Genomic DNA, 27,945 nt, shown 5'->3' on the forward strand with positions numbered 1-27,945 from the left:
CTCAAGTTAAATGAACTTTATTGGCAGAATAGCATTTTAACACAGAATTGGTCCAGCCACGACTTTAACATGTCTGTATTCTGGAATAGCTCGGTATTATGAGCTATACATAACACACTACATCACATTTTAAATAATACATGCACATGTGTATTGTGTCACTGCCAAGAACTGTTAGTTGTCAAACCATAGAAAAATTAAACCAATGATGTTTTCCAAACACAAATGTGAGGCATATACCACGGCAAACAGTTCTTCAATTTTTTGTTTATGCAGGCAAAATGAAAGCTGTAAAAATTCTGGCATGAAACTAGAAGTCCCTGGGTAACAGGATTCCAGGGAAAAACAGACCACAGTGGAGCATGTAACAGGAATATTCTCATCATTATGTTGCTGCATGTACGAACAGCATTTTATCCATCATTTTGCGATATGCTGTTCATTATCGGAGCATCCCTATAAAGCATTTACACAGGAAAATTCCTATACACCATTTTACAAGCGCATTTCTCCAAGAACCTTTTACAACATTTATACAGGTGTCTCTATTTATACAGCATTTATGCAGGAAGTTTCTCATACAACATTTATCCAGGAAGTTTCTCATACAACATTTATCCAGGAAGTTTCTCATACAACATTTATGCAGGAAGTTTCTCATGCAACATTAATGCAGGAAGTTTCTCAGTATAAAATAGTTAAGAAAATTATTTCCTTGCAGCATTTATGTAGGGACATTTTGACACATCACCTAGAGAGGAATATGGTAGTAAGACATCCTAAGAAGAAATGGTGTACATGACCTGAACAGATTAAAATTTTTATGTACAGTTTAGGTACTTTACAAAAAAAATAATCTGCATGCATGGTTTAAAGGCGAAATAGCATTTGTATTTGTCTGTATATTTGAGATAAACATTTCTATAACTCATTTTGGATTTACGCCCCTCCCCTGTTGTATGCACAGAAGAAAAGTGCAGTTTGAACAGTCTGTGTCAGCACAATCACTATCAGACAACAAAGTACACCAATGTAGCGTGCATGTACACATGGGCCCAAATGGAAAATCCTGCTGCTCCAGCACATGTGCAATGTGGAGTACATTTGTACCTATATTTGCTTAACAAGCAAAATATGCATATTAATATTGTAAGTTAATTTGCTTAACACACATTAGATGTTATATTTGTGGTCACTAATCATAGTGAATTGATTTGCTCAGCATATGCTGAGTGCAGTATACAGTGCATTCATTAGCTCAATACAAGCTGAGAGCAGCATGAAGTGCATTCATTAGCCCAATACACACTGAGAGCAGCAAGAAGTGCATTCATTAGCTCAATACACACTGAGCAGCATGGAGTGCATTCATTACCTCAATACACGTTGAGAGCAGTATGGAGTGCATTCATTAGCTCAATCCAAGCTGACAGCTGCATGAAGTGCATTCATTAGCTCAACACACACTGAGAGCAGCATGAAGTGCAATCATGAGCTCAATACATGCTGAGAGCAGCATGGAGTGCATTCATTAGTTCAATATATGCTGAGAGCAGCATGAAGTGCATTCATTACCTCAATACACGTTGAGAGCAGTATGGAGTGCAGTGATTAGTTCAATATATGCTGAGACCAGCATGAAGTGCATTCATTACCTCAATACAAGTTGAGAGCAGCAAAAAGTGCATTCCTTTGCTCATCATATGCTTTACAACATATATTAATTTGCACAGAAATCTCATATCTCAACATATATACCTACTTTTGAGCAGCTTTGTCTGGCAGTGTCCATTGCCATATACTTGTACATTATTTCAGCATCATATTATACCATAAAATATGTGCATAGCAAATTTTGACAAAAGAAAACTTGTATACATGTACATGTATCACTAACATCTTCACTTTCCACACAATCCAGTACAATTTCTCCTTAATAATAATAATAAGCTTAATAATGTACAATAAAACCAAATAAAATATTTCCTACATGGCCCAGAAACAAATAAAAAAATAATTTAAAAAAAAGGACACAAGGGTGTTACAAGCAGCATGGATTTCCAGGAACAGAAATAATGTTCAACTGTTGGAACTTCCTGTTTGATCTAATTCATGTATTACACCCGAAGTATTCTGGCTAACTATGGCACAGCAAACTATCATACCTTTATAATAAATACTGCCAACATTAGCATACACATGTAAATGCTGTGTTGTTTGTTCTTTTTTTTTTCTCAGATAAAAAATTGTTTGGACATCATGATTTAAACCATATGCACAACTGCATCTCTATATCTAACAGAGAATTTATTGTTTTCATGTTTTAAAAGCTGGGCCAGTGTTCTAGCAAAACAGATTTTGTTCGATATAACACAACACAGCGGGGTAAACATGTAAAGTCTTTGGTCACAAACAGTCTAAATTATGAGGTCAAATAACCACAAAAACAAACTTAGATTGGCTATATCCATATTACAGATGCATACAGTAAAACCTAGAAAACAAATACTGAGATCTACTGTAACATGGTGAATGACAAATATAAATATCATTCAATTTGTATACTGAATAAATAGTTTCATTTTGAGATTTTTTTTTTTATTTATACAGCACTTCAACAATAGGTACACAAAAAGTGACGGAACCCTCTCTAAGAGGGACTGAAGCTGAATGCTCCCCAATCTTCCATATCTCTTCTGTCAGTTATAGACAGAGACAGTCCACTTAAAGGATCGGAGTCCAGATTTATCTTATGGTTCTAATTACAGAGATTAAAACAGTATATTATAGGAAGGGTTTCTCAGAAATGCAATCCACAAAAAAACAACTATATTACTGTCCTAGCTGGTTCAACAATGGTGTCACAGCTGACTACAAGAAGGCCCATTTGCCTTTTAGCCTGAGAAATTGTATTCGTATACAGAACCAAATATAATGCCGTCTCAATTTGAACAAACCTGTTTTTCAGTTTATTTTGAAGTCATTGCTGCAGTTTTCAGAAGCCCTACCCATGACATACTGTTTGAAGCGGGTTATTATCTTTGTAATTATGACCATAAGCTAAATCTGGACACTTAATCCTTTAAACCAACAAACAAAAGCATAAACTAGACCCATTCATACACTTACTATTACATAGTACCACCTCACACAGCATCATCACTTATGGTCAATATTATACCACATCTAAAAAGATACATGAAACATATTGTTTCATACTTCTTACTATGCAGTTTCGAATGTGCCCTGACATATAACGTATAAAATACAATTGTGTTTTATTATATGAGTATTTCACTTATAAAACGACAGCAAGCATTATGGTGGGGGGAAACCAGGCAGAGCCAGGGAGGAAGCAGGTTATTTGCAGACCTTTCCAACATACGGCCAAAGATAAAGCCAGCATGAACTGACAGCGACAGCATTGGTGAGAGGCTCCAGAGTCACTGTGCTGTGCTACCATGATAACCACTAGGCCACAGAGCACACCACCTCCTCCCTCTCCAAAAAAAATGCTAGCCTTCTTCTTGAGAGGTGTGTAAGTTCATAGTTCAATTACTGAGCACTATATGGAAAATATGCATAAAACAGATGGGTCATTTTGAGACATAAAATCAGGAGATCTTGATAAAATAAAATGCTGCCTACAGGTAAATTTTCCCCAAACCGTTAGTGAGTTTCTAAACAGTAGATTTACAGGCTAATGAAACTCTTTTCCTAACTGCCACGAGAGCAACAATGGGTACAAATTACAGAGAAAAAAAAAACAGGAATTCTTTCCACCAAATATGGGTTAAGGTCAATAAATAAACTATTAACCGGGTCCAGTATTGACAGAATCTTGAAAATGACACTGATGTGATCCTACTGTACACGTTCATGTACCTTGTCCTCATGAAGGTCAAGCAACACTAGTACCTATTCTCTTTAGTTTGGCACATCTTCACTTGTTTTTGATGATTATCATCCCACATGCAGTGATCGCTTTAATAATGGTCATTTTCTGTTCAGTCAAAAGCTGCCATACAAATGAGGATAAGGCTGATATAACATGCAAGGCTATACGTCCAATTTTGTTTGGAAGGAAACATGGCATTCTGCAGGGTCACAACGTCAACCATTCAACGAGTTCAGATAGCAGACATGGATATTATCTGCATACATTAATGACATCATATTTTGGGTATACAAAAAATATGAAGAAGGCCTATTCCCGAATGACTACTAACAGTAATAACAGTAATAACTAGCCACTCAGATAACTGCAACTTGTGAAGTGTATACAATCACCATTATTATGTATTCAAAGAAGGCTCTGGAATACAACTGTTCCTTTTCACCTTATTATGGAAGAACGATAAATAATGCAAAATAGGCAAAAGCTGTATTTCACAAATTAGACATCTTCTACTAACTGTATTTATACCATGGTGTAAAATCTTAAACTCTTTCAGACATAACAGATACTTCCTTACCACATTTTCTTGTTACAGCCGTCTATGTGCAGTTATGTTTGTTTCACAAAATTTTTCTTAAAAACTTGGAATAGCACTTAATTTGACCTGGATTACGCTAATGTATTCGGCATGCCTGGGCAGCAAGCCAGTGAACTCTCAGTGGTCACATATAGTTTATGCGGGCATTACCACACCACAGTGAATGCATACAACAAAAGCATTACCAATAACATGCATGAATGTTACAGTAAAAGTTTCAAACACTTTGTGATATCACAACATTGTCTAGTTTCAAAGGAGAAAACCTCAAGTTTACAATTTTCATACTTTCCCGGTGTGCTAACTACCAGTTCATTTACCTGATATCAGACTTTTACTGTCTCTATTCTAAACCACATGTACAGTCACTTGATATCACACCCTTACTCTCTCTCTATTCTACACCACATGTACAGTCACCTGATATCAGACGTTTACTCTCTCTCTATTCTGCAATACATGTACAGTCTCTTGATATCACACCTTTACTCTCTCTCTATTCTACACCACACTGCCTAAGATAACTGAGCAGTACACATATCATACTCACATATTCATCCACAACCACACTGTTTAACCCACACTTTACATTGTCAGATCAGTCCACCTTAGCCCCATACTTTTCCAGTATTTCTCTCATGAGTGGTCTCGAGCGAGCCTGCTCTGCCGCCGTATTACCAAAGATGTCTTGTTTGTCTGTGTGTACGCCCTTCTGCATGAGGAACTCCACAACATCCGGGTGATTAGAACAGACAGCCTGCACCAGGAACAAATATATGTCAAAACAAAGTCTCGTCAAAACAAATGGACATCAAAACAATTACACATGAAACAATCACACATCAACGCAATTATACATCACATACATGTAATCACATGTAGCATGGATACAGTGTTTATTGGTGATGGAAGTGAGAGGAAACGAGGTAAAAAAACATGGCCCTTTACCAGCTACCTGGCCAACCTGGTGACTTAAAGTTACAGCCACATCAGCGAGAGCTGGATTCAAACAGGTGACTTCATTCATGAATGGATATGTTTTGTGGGCCTATGTAAAGTTTTAGCTTGGAACCCACAGGTAATTAGTTTGAAAACTTAATGCAGGAATATATCTTGTCAATAAAACTTGTTTACTAAAACGTGTATATATGTGACCCCTGTCGCTTTCCCTCACCACATGTAATGGAGTCCTCATGTCATAGTCCGCTGAATTCAAATCTGCCCCAGCCACACTCCACGCCTCAATAACTGTACATTGTTCATGGATGCAGCACTGTCAACAGGGTATTAACACATCAAGTTAACTTTTCTTCGGTGCTGTATTTGACCCAAAATTTCAACATGACTATTTTAAAACTGCTGGATTCTGAGGATTCTATTCATCCAAAAAGAAATGTGCTTTAGGGATTGTTCAGAGGGAGGGCAAGATAAGGTTCATCACCAAAATATAATATTTCATAACCTTTATTTTCATTTAAAATGCACTGTTTTAGGGGAATTTTTAGAGGAAATACAGTATGTATCTAAGTTATATTTGGTAATCAACATACATATCACCATAACATCAGAGATTTAACCAGAAAAATGACTTCATTCCTGACTCAGAGATTGCCTAGGAGAGGGCTTGAGATAGCTGAATCCTACCAGCAGAGGTCCATGGCTAGCCGGACAGAGGAGTGGTTATGGCAGCGCCTGTTTGTATCAGCAGGCGTATCACATCCAGGTGGGTGCCATGAATGGCGTCTGTGAGGGCTGTCTTGCCCTCGCGATCGCGCACATGTACAGAGGCACCATGGTGCAGAAGGTACTGGACCACTCGGATGTGACCCTCACTAGCAGCCACGTGCAGGGCAGTCCTCTTGTCATAATCAGCTGCTGATATATTAATACCCTGAAAACACAGCATACATGTTCACATACATGTGATAACAGACATGCCCAGTCTGGTCATACTGACCAATCAACGCATGAACAGTAACAAACCACACCACATGTGTTTACATTCCAATGTGTTCTCTTGACAGGCTTAAATACCTCGTGAGGGTAAAAAGCCTTGTCATCAAATATCAAGTGTTCTAATTGACCGATGTAGTATTCTGATTGGCCGTTGTAGTCAGTCAGATTATTCTGACAATGGTGATTGGTCAATTATACTGTGGCAAGGGCAAAGCCGTACACTGGAGGTGCATTATCTAGGTAAATCGCATGAGGTAACTCCTTCTCTTCAGTATACACAAAGTTCAGATTTGTACAGAAACATGTTTTGTTTATACCTATATTAAACATACCTGTAACAAAGAATATGTGCCAGATAAAGTACTTATTTCTTTGCTTATTAGACCACTGTGTAATATTATTGTGAAGAATTTTTTCATGTAGATGACGAAGGTCATGTTTATGGGTGAAGGAACCAGAGCACCCAAACTAACCACCTGACAAACCTCCTAACTCACAGCCACAGCCCAAGCAGAAAGAGCGGATTTAAACTGGTGACCTCTTTCTTCATGGAGCCTATATTAAAATGTCAAAGTGCATTTCTATGCACCGTACCTAACCTGTTATAACTCAGTTTTCACTCAGTTATATGTACATGTACCTATATGTCATAATGTGTAAAACATCTGAGACAACTCACACTCTGTACATGTAGCATGGTATTAAATTTCATATAACATACATATATCAATGATTAGGCCATGAGTAGAGAACTGAAAAAGGGAGATAACTCACACTCTGTCTGAGCTTCTCCAAGGTTTGCTCGTCTCCAGCCTGAGCTGCAGCACAGAACAATGTGGGGTAGATTGCATCCCGGAGCTGGATAATCTCCTGCCAAATTTATAAACATGAACCATCATTTTAGAATCACATAATTTCCACATGACAAACGTGGAAGAAATATTTGTGTAATGTGATTTCTCAAAAATACACTGCAGGCCACTTTGCAATATACCTTACACTGAGAAACTTCTGATGTACTTGATAGTGACGAACACCTGACATACTTGACAGTAGCTAACCTCTGATGCATTTGACACAGACTTACCTCTGATGTACTGAGACTCATCGCACTGGCCACACTCTCCAGAAGTTCAAAGTCCCTCAGAGATATGTTGGGCTTCATCACCACTTTCATCTCACCACGTAAATTCCTGCTCATTTTCTTTGAAGAAAACATAAAATATGTCAGGATGGGAAAGACAGACAGGGCATTTTGGTTGACATACTACAACACTGTAATCATTAGGTATTCCGGTTAATAGGTACGACCTAATTACCTACAAATCAGTGAAACCACTAGGTACAATCACACTTGTACACACAGGTTAAATAGCCAGTCATATATTCAGTTGTATGCAGTAAATTATATTCAATTACAGGCATGACTTTTTTTTGGTCATTTGTTTTTTGTTTGTTTGTTTTTTGTTCTATATTTCAATCATTGTCTTGGAACACAGAACTAACTTAAAACTAGAGAAAGCATCGGGTAGAATCAGATGTGAACTCGTCACACAGGGCATCTAACTTTCATTCACACTTCGACTCAAATTCAAAACTACATCATACAAAGAGCTGATGGCTTGTGTCACAAGTACTCACTGCTCGTTTCTTCTCTAAACTCCAGTTATTCTTGCCTAACACATAGCTGAGCTTGGTCAAGGCTGCCTCCGTGGTCATGTCTCCCCCGGGGATCACACCAGCATCCTGCAATGCCTGAGGGGCAGAAGAGAACAATTATACTCCGCCTGCAGGATAACTATACATGGTAAGTTTTTATCACTTTTATCACCTACATCTGTATGAATATTTATATACTGCTTTGAAGTATGCTTATAACATAAGAATGATATCCTAATGGAAAACTTCAAGCTGGCAGTTCCAGCATCAAAACTAATAGTTCATGACCTTTTCTTGCCACCTACAATGAACTTTTTAGGGCATGTACGAGATACATACATGTAAGTTTTTATGTGAATGAGCGTATTTTTAAGGGACTCAAGGAAAATTTGTTTTGCATTAGCTGATCTCCCTAGGAAAAATGATGGTGATAATCTACCTGTCCTGTAGCATATGACATCTGTACAGTGCCCCGGTTACACTGACTTATGTTCACAATGAGTACACCCCAAGCCGAGGCATCCTTAAACAGCTTCATGAGGTCCTTCCTCTGATGAGGCGCATTGCCTGCCCCATATGTCTGTAACACCACGCCCTGGATTGGAGGCCGCAGGAAGGCTCGTACCTGAAAAAAAAAACAGAGCATGTTACTGTGGCATGGAGTGAGCAGTGTGCTAAATACAGTTTTCTACTGCAATCGTAATCTGCCAAAAAAGTATCCAGGATAAATAAGTACCATGAAAATATGTAACAGATAACACTTCAGTACAGAAGAAATGTTTGATTTAACATTGCTTTCAACTGTATTTTACCCCACCCAGTCACAGTACACTGACACCAGACACAACCCCACCCAGTCAAAGTACACCGACACCAGACACAACACCCCACCCAGTCTCAGTACACTGACACCAGACACAACCCAACCCAGTCAATGTGCACCTACACCAGACACTACACCCCACCCATTCACAGTACACTGACATCAGACACAACACACCACCCAGTCACAGTACACTGACACCAGACAGGCAACACCACCCAGTCAAAGTACACTGACACCAGACACAACACCCCACCGTACACTGACACCAGGCACAACACCCAGTCAAAGTACACTGACATCAGACACAACCCCACCCAGTCACAGTACACTGACACCAGACACAACACACCACCCAGTCAAAGTACACTGACTCCAGGCACGCCACACCACCCAGTGAAAGTACACTGACTCCAGGCACGCCACACCACCCAGTCAAAGTACACTGACACCAGACACAACACTTCACTCAGTCAAAATACACCGACACAAGACACAACACCCCACCCAGTCAAAGTACACTGACACCAGACACGAACACCCCACCCAGTCACAGTACACTGACACCAGACATGACACCCCACCCAGTCAAAGTACACCGACACCAGAGACAACACCCCACCCAGTCACAGTACACTGACTCCAGACACAACACCACCCAGTCACAGTAAACAGACACCAGACACAACACACCACCCAGCCACAGTACATTGACTCCAGACATGACACCCCACCCAGTCAAAGTACACTGACACCAGACACAACCCCACCCAGTCTCAGTACACTGACACCAGACACAACACCCCACCCAGTCACAGTACACTAACCCCAGACACAACACCACCCGATCACAGTACACTGAGACCAGACACGACACCCCCACCCAGTCAAAGTACACCGACCCAGACAAAACACCCAACCCAGTCACAGTACACTGCCACACCACCCAGTCAAAGTACTCTGACACCAGACACAACACCACCCGGTCACAGTACACTGAGACCAGACACAACACCCCACCAGTCACAGTATACTGACTTCAGACACAACACCACCCAGTCAAAGTACACCAACACCAGACACAACACTCACCCAGTCACAGTACACTGACACCAGACACAACACCCACCCAGTCAAAGTACACCAACACCAAACACCCCACTCAGTCAAAGTACACTGACATTAGACACAACACCACCCAATCACACTACACCAACACCAGGCACAACACCCCACCCAGTCACAGTACACTGACACCAGACACAACCCCACCCAGTCACAGTACACTGACACCAGACACAACAGCCACTCAGTCACAGTACACCAACACCAGACACAACACCCCACCCAGTCACAGTACACTTACACCAGACACAACACCCACCCAGTCACAGTACACTCACTCCAAACACAACACCCACTCAGTCAATGTACACTGACACCAGGCACAACACCCCACCCAGTCACAGTACACCGACACCAAACACAACACCCACTCAGTCACAGTACACCGACACCAGACACAACACCCACCCAGTCAAAGTACACCAACACCAGACACAAACACCCACTCAGTCACAGTACACCAACACCAGGACACAACACCCACCCAGTCACAGTACACTGACTCCAGACACGCCACACCACCCAGTCACAGTACACTGACACCAGACATTTTACACCAACAGTTTAAGTCACAATAGTAAATAGAATTGAAATCTACAGGTGATAAATAATAAATTTATACAGGTAAGCACAACACTACATGTATATTGTATATGTAAACTCAAATACAATATTTGTATTGTGTTTGTATTTGTAATACTACCTCCACGAGCTTTTCCAAGTTTTCTGTTATTTTTTCATACAAGTGCAATCAGATTTACAGGTGGAGGAAACTGGAGTGTCTGGAATAAACCAACAGCCTTTGGCAGATTGCTGGCAAACCTGTCTAGAAGCTGTAGAAGAGCCTGTGAATGCTTTATTTGAGCCTGTGACCTCATAGCGCCTGAAGGCTAATAGCTACAATGAACAGATGGCATTAAATAATATTTTATTCAAACAAATGATCTGAATTGACAAACAGCCTGAATAAATGTCTCTCCGCATACCATACTGTTCACAACAAACACTAAATACAAACTGACTGATTTAAACTATGTTTCTGGCTTATATATATTTCTAAATATACATATGCGGGCACACACCCACTCACACAAGTACAATTGCAAGCAAGTACAAAGATATTTGAATACAGCAGTGTACCAGGTCCAGGTTTGTGAGGCAATGAAGGGTGTTATGCCACCAGAACAAGTCATTTTAATTTTATTTTTTTAATTACATTTTTTCCATGCAAGAATACTGTCTTGTACATTATCAAACATTGGAAGGTTTCCATATATTGATAACACATAATTACTATAAGAAGGCTTCTCACAAGTGGATTAGTCTCTGTAGGTCCGAAAATGTCTAATCTACATGCTGCCTATATCCAACACTTATGAAAGAGATGTAAGCTATCTTTGGTGTGATGTCCACAGGTGAAACATGCAGTATCAGAAATGTGCTTTGAGAACAAGTGTGCTTTTAGCCTTGTTCATTCAACAACGAAATTTCATAGTCTTTCGTCAGTTAAATATTTTTGGGTAGGTCACAAAAAACAAGGCATTCTAAGAATACCGATAGCTGGCCTGATTGAGTACTTTGTAAAACTGCATAATGCTCAAGTCATGGGATAGAAGTACATTTAACTATTGACCTCTAAACCAAAAGGGGGCCTCTGTGGCTCAGTTGGTTTCAGCACAGCCTAATGACTCAATGTCCCTCACCAATGCAGTTGCTGTGAGTTCAAGCCGAGCTCATGCTGGCTTCCTCTCCGGCTGTACGTGGGAAGGTCTTCCAGCAACCTGTGGATGGTCGTGGGTTTCCCCCAGACTCTTCCCTGTTTCCACCCACTATAATGCTGGCTGCCGTCAAATAAGTGAAACATTCTTGAGTACGGGGCAAAATACCAATCAAATAAATAAATCAAATAAATAAATCTAAACGAAAATAAAGTAGAAGGATTAACAATGTCATACAAATACTATCCTCTAAAAATATAGTGCTAAAATCATGCCATTAAATCAAGAAGAAAAGACCAAAATTATTATACTGTCACAACTATGATCGTGAGCTAAAACATCAACCAAATGGATTAAGTAATAAATAAGCAAATAAATCCAAATCAGAAAGCTACCTACCATTTGCTCAGAGATACTTGGGAATAGCCTTAACACACCAACATTCTGACACATGTTTGCGTGAACACGGAATTTCTCTGTACCCCCACTCCTGAACACAGCCGCCCAGTCCACTGGAAAATGAGGAAAGAAACAACTTAGAACATGAAAAGAAAGATTTTAATTACTGTTCACACAAAATGTCAAACTCTGATAATGAGCAAAAATACTGGCCTTCATACTTTATGTTACAGACTCCAGACACATAATTAACTCATATTTATGAAACAAACCATTGACCAAACTGTCACGTAGTTCTAATGTGATTACGCTAATTCTTCTTAAATTTGGGATAAATATTAGTTGTAGAATATCACATTTCTTTGCCAGCCTTTTGGAAAAGTAAAGATATGAGTATGTTGTTCATTAGATGGTCTAACCATGCAAGAAAAAAAACCTCAATATTCCTGCTAGGATTAAATATATATTGCATTACATACATAAAATGAGCAGACAAAGTGTCCCAAAATTTTAGAAGAAATAGGGTATGGACTTAAAAAAAAACTTAAAAAATAAAGCTCAGGCACATCACGTAGTGATGTCTTCAAGATCAGTTTGTATATCCAGCTGAGGAAATTGTTCTAAAGCTCACTGGGCACAACCACAGGTATTCAATTTGTTGACATAAACCACTGTTAGCATTCCAGAATAGTGGAGAAGGATGCAGGAAAAGATAGTCCATTTATCCAAGATACACAAAGTTAACATTTTCTGATCTGCACTGTGGAGTTTTCAGATAATAGTGACGGATATGTTGTAATGGCCCATCACCTCAAACTCTTTTTCCCCATCATTCTATAATGTTATTAAGTCTTACTGTCATTCACTACTACTTGCAGTAGAAGTAGGTTGAGAAGTACTTTTGGTAATCCTTCTGTACTGTTATATGTACATATAATACATACCATACACACTGCGGAAATTAATTTAAATTCTATAGGAAGTTAGGAACTTACCAATTTGACCATGTACATGCTGATATTGCCATAAAACTCCAGGCGCTTAGCTGTACAAACTCACTGTGTATTGCTGTACAAACTCACTGTGTACTGCTGTACAAACTCACTGTGTACTGCTGTACAAACTCACTGTGTATTGCTGTACAAACTCAACGTGTACCGCTGTACAATCTCACCATGTATTGCCATACAACTTCACCATATATTGCTATACAAACTCACCATGTATTCCTGTTCAACCTCATCATGTATTGCAGTACAAACTCCCCATGTATTGCTGTACATACTCCCCGTGTATTGCTGTACAAACTCACTGTGTATTGCTGGACAAACTCACCATGTATTGCTGTATAAACTCACCATGTATTGCTGTACAAACTCACTGTGTATTGCTGTACAAACTCCCTGTGTATTGCTGGACAAACTCCCTATGTATTGCTGTACAAACTCACCATGTATTGCTGTACAAACTCCCCATGTATTGCTGTACAAACTCCCCGTGTATTGCTGTACAAACTCCCCGTGTATTGCTGTACAATCTCACCCTGTATTGCTGAACAAACTCACCGTGTACTACTGTACAATCTCACCATGTAGTGCTGTACAAACTCACTGTGTATTGCTGTACAAATTCACTGTCTATTGGTGTACAAACTCACTATGTATTGCAGTGCAAACTCACTGTACATTGCTGTACAAACTCACTCTATATTGCTGTACAAACTGTCTACTGATGTACAAACTCAATGTGTATTGCTGTACAAACCCACCATGTATTGCTGTACAAACTCACCATGTACTGCTGTACAAACTCACTGTGTATTGCTGTACAACCTCACTGTCTTGTGCTGCACAAACTCACTGTCTATTTCTGCACAAACTCACTGTGTACTGCTGTACACTTACCATACTTACCATATATTGCTGTACAAACTTACCATGTATTGCTGTACAAACTCAGCATGTATTGCCATACAGACTCACTGTGTACTGCTATACAAACTTACCATGTATTGCTGAACAAGCCCACCGATGTATTGCTGTACAAACTCACCATGTATTGCTGTATCTAAATGAACTAAAGGTGCAGCATTTGGAGAATCATAAGCATTGAAACTCAAATTGTCAGTTTTGATGGCACGATTTCCTCGATAGACTTTGTCATTGAAGCAGATCATGACCTGTTGACAAAGAGAATTAGTAAAGGTAGTAAACACACAGGCTATGGGTTAATAGCTCACATACAGTGGATATAACAAGAATGTGACTCTTTTTCACTTGTATGTAATGTAATCCTTTTCACATTAACGTGGACACTGGGTTATACACATGTACATTTTCTCCACAAGAAGTGCAAGACTTAAGTCTCGGTCAGAAAGTTTTAACGTTCTCAGTGAATAAGGGGCACACAGCAGTATTATGTCTTAATCAATGCATCTTCCATCTCTCTAAACAGTTTTTCTTGTTAAATCATACAATGACGTGAACTCTGTCCAACACATTACAACACACACTTACGCCTTACTTAAGAAAGGAATGAACAATTAAAATGCAGCCAAGTCTGAGGTAAAAGTAAAAGGAGACTTGTCAAATGTCCGACAGTAGAGCCTTGACGACATTTTATTGACATCCAATAAGTTCATTACCTACAAGCACAGTATGCAACTTCCCTATAGCTAGTCCGTGGCACAGTACATGCCACCTGGTGGAGAAATATGCCAACCTCTTGGGTGGAAATTGTGAACTGAATCATGGAAAATCTAAATGTAAACACTGCTACAAGACCTTGCCACATCTTGAAACTGAAAGTCCGTATTTAAAAACTACGATTTTGCTAATTATTTTGGCTATGCAGTTAAGAACCCATTGACTATTTCTATATTTCCAAGCAACTATAAAACAATTACAATCAAAGACATTGATGTCTTTTAACAAAACTTCCTGTTGTCGTAATTTCATTTTATTAATTTCAGTCTATTTCAACACAACCGCGTTTGGAACTCATCATGTATCAGCCTTTTCTCAAATATTTGCTACACAACAGAGAAAAATACATGGCTGCGCAAATTCGTCACATATCAAAGACAAATGTAAAGCGCATTGGAGAATAACTAGAGAGAAGATGCATACTTCTCGGTAATGGACTTGTGATGGACGTACAGCACAGAAAGTAAAACCAGAATGACCAGGACAGTGTGACAGACGTGCAGCGTAGAGAGTAAAACCAGAACTGTGACGACAGTGTGACACACGTACACCATAGAGATTAAAACCAGAACAGTGATGACAGTGTGACAGACGTACAGCATAGAGAGTAAATCCAAAACAGCAATGACAGTGTGAAAGATGTACAGCATAGAGAGTAAAACCAAAACAGCAATGACAGTGTGAAAGACATACAGCATAGAGAGTAAAACCAGAACAGCGATGACAGTGTGAAAGACGTACAGCATAGAGAGTAAAACCAGAACAGCGACGACAGTGTGACAGATGTACAGCATAGAGAGTAAAACCAGAACAGCGACGACAGTGTGACAGACCTACAGCATAGAGAGTAAAACCAGAACAGCAACGACAGTGTGACAGACCTACAGCATAGAGAGTAAAACCAGAACAGCAACGACAGTGTGACAGACCTACAGCATAGAGAGTAAAACCAGAACAGGGATGACAGTGTGACAGACGTACAGCATAGAGAGTAAAACCAGAACGATGACAACGGAATAGCTGGCAAATGGTCCCTCGTACCCAGTGAAATACATGCGACACAGAACAACGTTACAGTAGAAAATAATACATTGTAGCAATATATACGATGCACTACAATCATTTTCTGGCGTAACCATGGCTCTAAGTTTGGTTTCGCGCCAGCGCCATCTTACATGATATGCCGCCTCTCCAATGAAACAAAGAAAAGTGTATCTGCTCTAAAGGTTATAAGAAAAGCAGGAAATTGTATCATTAGTGTGATGCAATGATCCTAAATTATGGCGTCTAATATGAGAGTCTTACCTCTGGAATGCTGTACAGGCCGGCTATAACAAGAGCAGAGAGGAAGTTATCCCGTCCATCACTTCGCAACTCAAAAATAGGAATCTACAATAAAGATCGACATTTGAGCCAGAACCCATGGCAGAGAAACACACGAGGATGCTGATTTCACAAACTCTAGAAAGACCACCTCTCTGAATATTTAAGATACAAATGAAATGCTAGCTTATCAACTGTTCATTGTCTCATTACCTGACAGCAAAAAACAATAATTTCTTTGGTGGTTCACAGGGTGTTACATGTATGAAGAATATGAAGAGATCAGGTTATTTTGAGGAAAAGAGCAACAGGCCATAAAAATGTCATCTTGTCATGTAGATGTATGTGACAAACCTTAAAGCAAGAGAAAGGCAGCAAGAGTTGAATTTGAACATCCATCCTCATTTTCTAATGGCGTGTTACATCTTGTCAGAGACCCCTCGACAGGGATGGAAGAATAATACAAGGGATATGTCATCAATACAGTACAGAAAACAACTTTTGACAAGTAGAAAATGCCATGTCCGTATCACAAGCTTGCACTGATTCTGACCTATAAAATTTCACAGATGTGATCTCAGAGCTGGTCAGTGTGATAGGTTTGCCCAGAATCTCACCTATGAAATGTCACTGATGTGTCTGGTCTATAACTCACCTGTAAGCCAGTCAGTGTGATAGGTTTGCCCAGAATCTCATCTATAAAATTTCACTGATGTGTCTGGTCTATACCTCACCTGTGAGTCAGTCAGTACGATAGGTTTGCCAGATTCACACCTATGAAATGTCACTGTTGTGTCTGGACTATACCACACCTGTGAGTCAGTCAGTATGATAGGTTTGCCCAGAATCTCATCTATAAAATTTCACTGATGTGTCTGGTCTATACCACACCTGTGAGCCAGTCAGTATGATAGGTTTGCCAGATTCACACCTATGAAATTTCACTGATGCATCAAGTCTATAACTCACTTGTGACCCAGTCAGTGTGATAGGTTTGCCCAGAATCTCACCTATGAAATGTCACTGATGTGTCTGGTCTATAACTCACCTGTAAGCCAGTCAGTGTGATGGGTTTGCCCACAATCTCATCTATAAAATGTCACTGATGTGTCTGGTCTATACCACACCTGTGAGCCAGTCAGTATGATAGGTTTGCCCGGATTCTCATCTATGAAATGTCACTGATGTGTCTGGTCTATACCACACATGTGAGCCAGTCAGTATGATAGGTTTGTCCAGAATCTCACCTATGAAATGTCACTGATATGTCTGGTCTATAACTCACCTGTGAGCCAGTCAGTGTGATAGCTTTGCCCAGATTCTCACCTATGAAATGTCACTGATATGTCTGGTCTATACCTCACCTGTGAGCCAGTCAGTGTGATAGGTTTGCCCACAATCTCATCTATAAAACTTCACTGATGTGTCTGGTCTATACCTCACATGTGAGCCAGTCAGTATGATAGGTTTGCCCATATTCTCTCCGAAGAAATGTCACTGATGTGTCTGGTCTATACCTCACATGTGAGCCAGTCAGTATGATAGGTTTTCCCAGATTCTCACCGAAGAAATGTCACTGATGTGTCTGGTCTATACCTCACTTGTGAGCCAGTCAGTGTGATAGGTTTGCCCAGATTCTCACCTATGAAATGTCACTGTTGTGTCTGGTCTATACCACACCTGTGAGCCAGTCAGTATGATGGGTTTGCCCACAATCTCATCTATAAAATGTCACTGTTGTGTCTGGTCTATACCTCACCTCTGAGCCAGTCAGTATGATAGGTTTGCCCGGATTCTCATCTATGAAATGTCACTGTTGTGTCTGGTCTATACCACACCTGTGAGCCAGTCAGTATGATAGGTTTGCCAGATTCACACCTATGAAATGTCACTGATATGTCTGGTCTATACCACACCTGTGAGCCAGTCAGTATGATAGGTTTGCCAGATTCACACCTATGAAATGTCACTGATGTGTCTGGTCTATACCACACCTGTGAGCCAGTCAGTATGATAGGTTTGCCAGATTCACCAGTCAGTATGATAGGTTTGCCCAGATTCTCACCTATGAAATGTCACTGATGTGTCTGGTCTATACCTCACCTGTGAGTCAGTCAGTATGATAGGTTTGCCCAGATTCTCACCTATGAAATGTCACTGATGTGTCTGGTCTATATCTCACCTGTGAGCCAGTCAGTAAGACAGGTTTGCCAGATTCTCATCTATAAAATGTCACTGATGTGTCTGGTCTATAACTCACCTGTAAGCCAGTCAGTGTGATAGGTTTGCCCACAATCTCATCTATAAAATTTCACTGATGTGTCTGGTCTATAACTCACCTGTGAGCCAGTCAGTGTGATAGGTTTGCCAAGGTTATCACCTATAAAATTTCACTGATGTGTCTGGTCTATACCTCACCTATGAACCAGTCAGTATGATAGGTTTGCCACATTCTCACCTATGAAATGTCACTGATGTGTCTGGTCTATACCTCACTTGTGAGCCAGTCAGTATGATAGGTTTGGCCAGATTCTCACCTATGAAATGTCACTGATCTGTCTGGTCTATACCACACCTGTGAGCCAGTCAGTATGATAGGTTTGCCAGATTCTCGCCTATGAAATGTCACTGATGTGTCTGGTCTATACCTCACCTGTGAGTCAGTCAGTATGATAGGTTTGCCCAGATTCTCACCTATGAAATGTCACTGATGTGTCTGGTCTATACCTCACTTGTGAGCCAGTCAGTATGATAGGTTTGGCCAGATTCTCACCTATGAAATGTCACTGTTGTGTCTGGTCTATACCTCACCTGTGAGCCAGTCAGTATGATAGGTTTCCCCATGAAATTTTACTGAGCATCAGGTATTTAACTCACCTGTGAGCCAGTTAGTATGATAGGTTTGCCCAGGTTCTCACAGATAAACGACAGTGCTGAGGCAGTGTAAGCCATTGTGTCTGTCCCATGTAATATCACAAACCCGTCATACTGATCATAATGTTTCTGAAAAAAAAAAAAAAACCATAAAACAACACACATAAAACAGTATTATTTAATAAACAGACTCCATATTACAGATTTACTTCAGTATTGCTGACCACCTGTTACTAGTGATGACCGACACTGCTGTAGAACACCGTTGGGTAATAATGAAATTCCTTGTACACCAGTGGGGATTTGTGCTTCTATGAAGTAAGGTCCTAGGTCAGCTTGCATGAAACCCAGCATTAAGTGTATATAACCACCTTGGCAACCAGTTTGGTAGGGATAACACTGACATGGGAGTGAGGAGGTCATGATGTTATAAGGGTCTCATGGGAGTGAGGAGGTCATGATGTTATGAGTGTCTCATGGGAGTGAGGAGGTCATGATGTTATAAGGGTCTCATGGGAGTAAGGAGGTCATGATGAGTGTCTCATGGGAGATCATGTTGTTATGAGGGTCTCAAACAAGTGATCTAACTGTCTTAGGAGGGCTGTTATTGTTATGAGATATCTTTGTAGAAAAGTCAGAGTATATTTTAACAGTTTGTAACCAAACAAATACATGTAGGCTTGAAAATACATAAGAATTAAGGTAGGGAACCTCACAGGCTCACATGTTTAAGATGCTGATTACAGCTACATGTATGAAGCTCTTGATCAACAAAGTAGCATTTTTGAGAGTCCAGTTCTTGCTGAAGCTGATATTTCTGGCTAGGAGGATTGGAAATGGTCAGTGGTTTACCCCAGCCACTCTGGTCTCAACCACCCATGATAAAACTGACCCCCATCAAACATGTGATAAACTCTTCAGTATGGTGTTAAACTCCAATCAAATAAAATATAAATAAATAAGAGAGCAAGACTTTGGTCAAGTGATACAGCTAACTTAGCGTACTAATGGCAAAAGAGTGGAATAATCTATTGAGGAACTTGAACTGACTTCAGTTTTGGGAAGGAAAGTTTTAAAAGAGGCCTTAGAAAAAATTAGTTACTAAACTGATAAAAACATCTTAATATTTCAGAATACAAGTACAGGTATTTAAAGATTTTGACCAATCATGCTGTGTTTTATGTTGACGTAGTTTGCATGAGCCCTGCCAGGTTTCTCTGCTTATTTATTTTTCCTCTCTGCTGACCAGTTGGAAGGGAGTTAATTTTAAAGACTGACCTACTTTTAAAAAAGAATGTGGTGAGTTATACTGGGACGATATTAACATGTTTGATACGTTAAACCTCCAGCTACGGCACATCTATGGCCAGTCCTGGCTTACCTTGTGATAACAAAGGGCTTCAAATAGCAGGTGTGAGAAGCAAACAAGAGCTGGGGAGAAACTGGACACCAGGCGCACAGCTCTGTGTGTATGTAGTATAGCCTTCTCCCGCTACATGTTGCGAATGTTTTACTGATACAGGACTGCACCATACTGCTACAGTAATCACTCCTCTAGAAAAAGGTTAGGAGTACACACCAGGGCCTGGCATGATGATGATGTCATTTGCATCCAAAAAATACAATAAATATGCTAATTTTATACACAGAATTCCACACACAATTGTGAAGAATCCAAGCATTTTTAAGGCATGTTTGTGATGTACATGTGCTTGACTTACAATGAACATCTGGTGTTCACTAATCCAGTAAACAGCAACTGTCACAGAGCTACTGACGGAATGTCTGAATCAACAACTGCATTAATCTACTCACCAGTATATCATTGGCCACCCTCACCCAGTCCTTCATGGTCATGTTACACGAGTCCAATAGAGGTTCATATTCCCACATCTGATAACAGATCCTGTTACCATCCTTAGTTGCTCTGGACACACACAAACAGGTAAAATCAGAGGAATAGACAGACAACATAGCATACTCTAGGGCACTGTACAATTACACAAGACTCATCCAATCCAGGGTAGTTAACTGAAAAACAGTTATTCATTTAATTTTTCAAGTGTTTTTTTTTCTACAAAAGACTTAACCAACTTATGTGAAGGGAAAAGAAAGGAGAGTATGTCAGAGGAGACACTGTAGGTAGAGAGAGAGAAGAGCTATGATAGGAAGAGAAGGTGTGAGAAGGAGTCAGAGGAGACATGGTAGGTAGAAAGAGAAGAGTTATGATAGGAAGAGAAGGTGTGAGAAGGAGTCAGAGGAGACATGGTAGGTAGAGAGAGAAGAGTTATGATAGGAAGAGAAGGTGTGAGAAGGAGTCAGAGGAGATATGGTAGGTAGAGAAAGAAGAGTTATGATAGGAAGAGAAGGTGTGAGAAGGAGTCAGAGGAGATATGGTAGGTAGAGAAAGAAGAGTTATGATAGGAAGAGAAGGTGTGAGAAGGAGTCAGAGGAGATATGGTAGGTAGAGAAAGAAGAGTTATGATAGGAAGAGAAGGTGTGAGAAGGAGTCAGAGGAGACATGGTAGGTAGAAGGGTTATGATAGGAAGAGAAGGTGTGAGAAGGAGTCAGAGGAGATATGGTAGGTAGAGAAAGAAGAGTTATGATAGGAAGAGAAGGTGTGAGAAGGAGTCAGAGGAGATATGGTAGGTAGAGAAAGAAGAGTTATGATAGGAAGAGAAGGTGTGAGAAGGAGTCAGAGGAGACATGGTAGGTAGAAAGAGAAGAGTTATGATAGGAAGAGAAGGTGTGAGAAGGAGTCAGAGGAGACATGGTAGGTAGAAAGAGAAGAGTTATGATAGGAAGAGAAGGTGTGAGAAGAAGTCAGAGGAGATATGGTAGGTAGAAAGAGAAGAGTTATGATAAGGAAGAGAAGGTGTGACAAGGAGTCAGAGGAGACATGGTAGGAAGAAAGAGAAGAGTTATGATAGGAAGAGAAGGTGTGAGAAGAAGTCAGAGGAGATATGGTAGGTAGAGAGAGAAGAGTTATGATAGGAAGAGAAGGTGTGAGAAGGAGTCAGAGGAGACATGGTAGGTAGAGAGAGAAGAGTTATGATAGGAAGAGAAGGTGTGAGAAGGAGTCAGAGGAGATATGGTAGGTAGAGAGAGAAGAGTTATGATAGGAAGAGAAGGTGTGAGAAGGAGTCAGAGGAGATATGGTAGGTAGAGAGAGAAGAGTTATGATAGGAAGAGAAGGTATGAGAAGGAGTCAGAGGAGACATGGTAGGTAGAGAAAGAAGAGTTATGATAGGAAGAGAAGGTGTGAGAAGGAGTCAGAGGAGATATGGTAGGTAGAGAAAGAAGAGTTATGATAAGAAGACAAGGTGTGAGAAGGAGTCAGAGGAGACATGGTAGGTAGAGAGAGAAGAGTTATGATAGGAAGAGAAGGTGTGAGAAGGAGTCAGAGGAGATATGGTAGGTAGAAAGAGAAGAGTTATGATAGGAAGAGAAAGTGTGAGAAGGAGTCAGAGGAGATATGGTAGGTAGAGAAAGAAGAGTTATGATAAGAAGACAAGGTGTGAGAAGGAGTCAGAGGAGACATGGTAGGCAGAGAAAGAAGAGTTATGATAGGAAGAGAAAGTGTGAGAAGAAGGAGGAGAAAACTTACGGCAGGAACAATGTGGAAGACAAACCATCCTCATCCACTAGGCTATGATCTTTAGCATAGGTTCTGTCATTAAACAGGGGACTATTGAATAGCTCAGAGTGCAGGTAGTTAGCTTCAGGTTCATACCCTACAACAAAATATACACATAGCTTATATACTGTTACTTCTCCTATATCATATGTACAGTATGTGTACTTACTTTTATTGGTGTTTTTGAATGACTGAGACATTACACTGTAAGGGCGGAAAGGCGGGGGGAAGGAGTGAGGTTCTTCACCAGGAGGTGGCACGTTTGCATCTCTCTACAACAGAGCCTTGTAGTATTTATTAGGAGTTTCTTTCCAGACTCTAAGCATAAACCTGAAGCTTTCGTCATAAACCTGAAGTACTGGCCACAAACCTAGAGCACTGGCCATAAACCTGGAACACTGACCATAAACCAGGAGCACTTGCCATAAACCTGGAACAATGACTATAAATCTAAAGCACTTGCCATTAACCTGGAACACTAACCATAAATCTGGAGCACTGGCCATAAACCAGAAGCTCTTGCCATAAACATGGAACATTAACCATAAACTCTGAGCTCTGGCCAAAAAACTGGAGCACTGACCATAAACCAGGAGCACTTGCCATAAACATGGAACCATATACCTTGAGCACTGGCCATGAACCTGGAGCATTGGCCATAAACCCTGGAGCACTGACCGTGAACCATGAGCAATGGCCATAAACCTAGAGCACTGGCCATAAACAAGGAGCACTTGTCATAAACATAGAACATTGAGCCATAAAACTTGAGCACTGACTACAAAGCTGAAGCACTGGCCATAAACCTGGAGCACTGACCAAGAACCAGGAGCACTGACCATAAACCTAGAGCACTGACCATGAACCTTGAGCACTGACCATGAACCTTGAGCAATGACTATAAACCTGAAGCACTGGCCATAAACCTGGCACACTGACCATAAACCTAGAGCACTGGCCATAAACAAGGAGCACTTGTCATAAACATAGAACATTGAGCCATAAAACTTGAGCACTGACTACAAAGCTGAAGCACTGGCCATAAACCTGGGGCACTGACCAAGAATCAGGAGCGCTAGCCATAAACCTGGAGCACTGGCCACAAACCTGGAGCACTGACCTTAAACCAAGAACCAGGAACACTAGCCATACACCTGGAACACTGGCCATAAATCTGAAGCACTGGCCATAAACCAGGAGCACTCATCATAAACCTGGAGCACTGGTCATAAACCTGAAACACTGGCTGAAACACTTCAAGGTTTACATGAATGGCTTTTGTGATGTGGCCATATCTCAGCTACACATTCATTTTATGCTGAGATTGACACATGCACAATATAATATAAATTTTCAATTCGGCAAGGGTTAGAGGCCTTGCTAACAAAAATGGTTGCTCTCTAGACAAGAGAAGCCCCTCCACACCACCCCTACTATATTCGATATCAGTACACAGTTATGCCTGCCAAAGCTCGAGATCAATGGCATTTACCTTACATGCCGTCACAGTATGGTAGACCCCAGTAATGTTATCAGACAGACATGTACATGTATGCAATTCTGTGATACATCCAACTAGAAATCATTACCAATATTACCTGTATATCATTTTTAGACAACGTGCCAACTGACATTAACACAAATGTGCAGCACCACTGAGCAATTAAGGTGCAGTGTATATTGCTACCAGGTCAACATGACACGGCTGACGCACACCTACATATACATGTAGCTACCCAGAGGCATTACTGTACAGGATACATGGACGTTGTCTTCAGCCTGTACATCAAACCAGTGCCTTATTATTACATGTACTGCTAACCATACTGTATCTTAAATTTGTTGCAGTTTTTCACTTGACGTCTACAGTTAATTACAGGCCATTCCATACATAGGTACAGTAAAGGCTGTAAAATTAGGTGTATCTTACCACACTGGGCCTTAACTTGGCACACACTTGATATAAACATAAAATGCATTTTTATGTATTTCAAGGGTTAAATAAAGCATCAAGAGTGCCACATGTAAGTTATATGTAAGTTACATTTAACTAGTGCTTAGAATATATGATGTGGCCACATTAACATTGAATTTTCCAAAATACATGTATGTCTGGTATGTTTTGTCAAGGAAGGATATGAATATGACTAGCCAATCCTTCTACATATACATGTACATTTGAATCCCATACATCTGCTACTTGTAGGTGACTTTTATCATGTACACCCCAAACCCTTGCCCTACATGTATCTCACATGACGCCTACATGATACTTGTCATCTGAAGCATACTGGTGCTAATTATCATAATGAGTACAGTCACACTACAAGAAACCACCAAATCTACATGTAAGCCTTGAAATAAACAGCAAACAATATCTGACTGTGACCAACCGGATTTTTTTTTTTTTTTGGTACACCATACTCAAAAATATTTTTCTGGAAAACCCACAACCATTTGCAAGTTGCTGGCAGACCTTCCCACATACGAAAAGAGAGGAAGTCAGCATGAGCTGGACTTGAACTCACAGCAATCCCATTGTTGACAGGTTCATGGGTCATCGTGCTGCGCTAGACAGCTATCCACCAGGACACAGGGGCCTCTGTTTGGGACAGGATAAAACTGCCATGTAAATAACATTGTAACTTATTGTAAATAATGTGAAAAGCTGGAATATTTTACTTTATGTCTACCAGAAACTAGAAAGTTATATTCAGTCTACATATGTACAACAACAGTAATGTAACTGTAATAAAAAAGATAATTGATTAACGCACAAAAATGCTACCCCATTGTCTAGTAAAGCATTGTACTGTGCAACTATTATTACTACAGTACACAATACAATTATCAGTTATGGGCATTATTTTCTGAAGTCAGGAAGCAAATTTTATGTATCTACATTGTAGTGCTGTCTGCCAATGTACATGTATGCATTGTATGTCTGCAATAATTATAAGTATTACCCTGCCAATACATCTATACTGGTTACAACAAATATATGTATATACATTTATAACACTACACAGTTTACCCCATGTATCCATACACCATGTATGTTGTATATTTCATGCACAAGAACATAAACATAACTTGGCACAATTAACTATAAAACCAATATAGTAAATCACTAAAAAAAATACTAATATTATGGCACCTAATTCAAACAGTCACCAATACTAAGACTACTACCAATATATCAGCTCTACATATAAATGGAGTTTGGGTATCAGACCCAAGGTCTCCAGCACCTCTGCTTGTCAATATCTAGCCTATATATGGTACATGTACAAATCTAACTCCTCCATCCAAACCTTCAGTAATACCCCGTTCAAACACAGATGCCATACATATAGACCTATAGCAATACCCTTTAATGTATCTATCAGAAAAATGTAAATATAAATAAAACACCTGCATCTCACAAAACCTACAAAATATGACAAATAATAGCTCGGGCAAAAAACAATTTGACCTTGGAGATCGATCCATACAAAGAGTTAGAATGTTCAGGTGACAGAAGCTTCATCAGAACAAGATACTGATTTCATTTCGGCCATCATTACAGATATTTATGTACAGTGTCACCCATGTAACATACCCTCCATAACGTGCCCTACCCTACGTTTTTAATGGGATTTTGATACAAGCTTTCTAAATTAATTTTCTCTAAAAATTAATTTCTACAAAATCTCAATCTTTTTCATTTGTCAAAAAAGGAAACCAAAAATTCCAACATGGTTTTTCCTATTGTGTTTGGTTACTCTCAAAGAAATTATGAAAGATGATCTTTGCTTTGGATTTTACCATCTGAAAGTGGATATCCAAGAGAAAAGTTTGGTCAAATCAGGTACATCTATATTAATGAATGGACGTTAAAATTGACAGCTGCTCTGATATTGTAAGGTGTTGATCATAACGAGTTTCGTACCTTTACTTCTTATATACCAGGTACATGTTGGACTGACTGACACGATAAATTGCATGCATGTATTTTGAAACTTTACCAAAAGGTAAGTGATTTGGACATGGTGCAGCCCTAATACTTTAGTGAGCTATGTACTGCCGTAAAGGGTAGGACAACAATAGTATAGCCCCCGAGAGCTGTGAATGGCATACAGTGAATGGGAAGGAGGTATATTTTCAATACCACAAGGTGGCGCTAGTGTGAAACTGGACCTCAAACCATTATTACATCACAAAACTGACTGTACACAATGTCTATAATGTTGCCATACATATACCAGTTTATTCGGAGATGTTGTACTTTCTTTACTGTGACCTCATTAAAATGAGCTGGGAACATTTTAGGTCACCTTCTGCCAGCTGGGTTCCAATTCTCTTCATTAGAGTACTGATCAAGCACCAAATCAATTAGGGAATTATCAGGGTAATGAACAATACTGCAGACATCTGCGCCATGATATGTGCAATAGATTGAAAGCTATGTATATTTTCAGTCACCAATTAAGCCACATTAAAGTAAATCAACAACATTAAATTTACTACCTCCATATCTTATATTTCTCACATTCATTCGGTTGGAAGTAAATGTAAAGATGTATAATAGAGATGTGCAACAGAGATGTTCAAGCTACTCCAGATACAGGTCTAGAGCTCATGTTGCAATCAAACGTACCTCCTTTGCCTGCCTTCATTCCAATCGTCCCGCCTGTGTACAGAACTAAGACGTTGTGTTCATCGGGCGGATCTTCCAATCCTGGATGTTCAAGGCTCCCTACAGTTCTAGGGGAGGCCGGTAACGTGGGTGACGTCTGCCCGTCATCACTTGCTGGGAATGTCTTCAAAACCTTCTCGCGGTAGGATGGATCTTCAAATTCCAACGACGGCGACTGCTCCAGTGCGTGTGAATGACGACGAGCTGAAGCCATAGATAGCCCAGTCTGAACCTATCTACTGTATGTCTCGCGATCTTTCACTTCAGTTTAAAACAAAACCCTGTCAAAGGTAAGGACACCGTTGGTGACTGATGCAGCGTGGTCGTAGAAAGCCGTCTGCCAATGTTTATGTCACCTTCAACCAACCGGATATGTGGTATGGTAACATCCGATGCGTGGAGATCTAACTACCGGAGTTGTCTCTCTTCTCCCACGGTAACTTCCCTTGCGCGCTCTACAACGACACGCTATGTGACATGGCACACGTTCTCCGCCTAGTACATGTAGGTGTGTGCGACGTATCGTAGAATGACTTAGATTAATCTGGGAC

General features: G+C 40.1%; 1 protein-coding gene across 1 annotated transcript; it reads right to left on the minus strand.

Moving 5' to 3' along the window:
• LOC135466788 (L-asparaginase-like) lies at nt 1-27,740 on the minus strand. The gene is made up of 14 exons (XM_064744473.1): nt 27,356-27,740; nt 22,687-22,813; nt 20,894-21,005; nt 19,082-19,207; nt 16,187-16,270; nt 14,229-14,355; nt 12,177-12,289; nt 8,551-8,736; nt 8,094-8,207; nt 7,540-7,656; nt 7,227-7,322; nt 6,141-6,387; nt 5,671-5,769; nt 1-5,253 (listed from the first exon to the last, which is right to left on the minus strand). Exons 1-12 carry the CDS (start codon nt 27,606-27,608, stop codon nt 6,157-6,159), a joined length of 1,686 nt encoding a protein of 561 aa, XP_064600543.1. The 5' UTR covers nt 27,609-27,740; the 3' UTR covers nt 1-5,253; nt 5,671-5,769; nt 6,141-6,156.
• Between the last annotated feature and the right edge of the window lie 205 nt (nt 27,741-27,945).

The sequence above is a fragment of the Liolophura sinensis genome, chromosome 6, assembly GCF_032854445.1.
Source record: "Liolophura sinensis isolate JHLJ2023 chromosome 6, CUHK_Ljap_v2, whole genome shotgun sequence".
NCBI lineage: Eukaryota > Metazoa > Mollusca > Polyplacophora > Chitonida > Chitonidae > Liolophura > Liolophura sinensis.

Coding starts and splice junctions, on each gene's coding strand:
- LOC135466788 (XM_064744473.1), bottom strand. CDS start 27,608: ATGGCTTCAGCTCGTCGTCATTCACACGCACTGGAGCAGTCGCCGTCG. Junction 22,814..27,355: donor AATGAAGGCAGGCAAAGGAG/GTACGTTTGATT, acceptor ATTTTGTTGTAG/GGTATGAACCTGAAGCTAAC. Junction 19,208..20,893: donor GGGTGGCCAATGATATACTG/GTGAGTAGATTA, acceptor TTTTTTTTTCAG/AAACATTATGATCAGTATGA.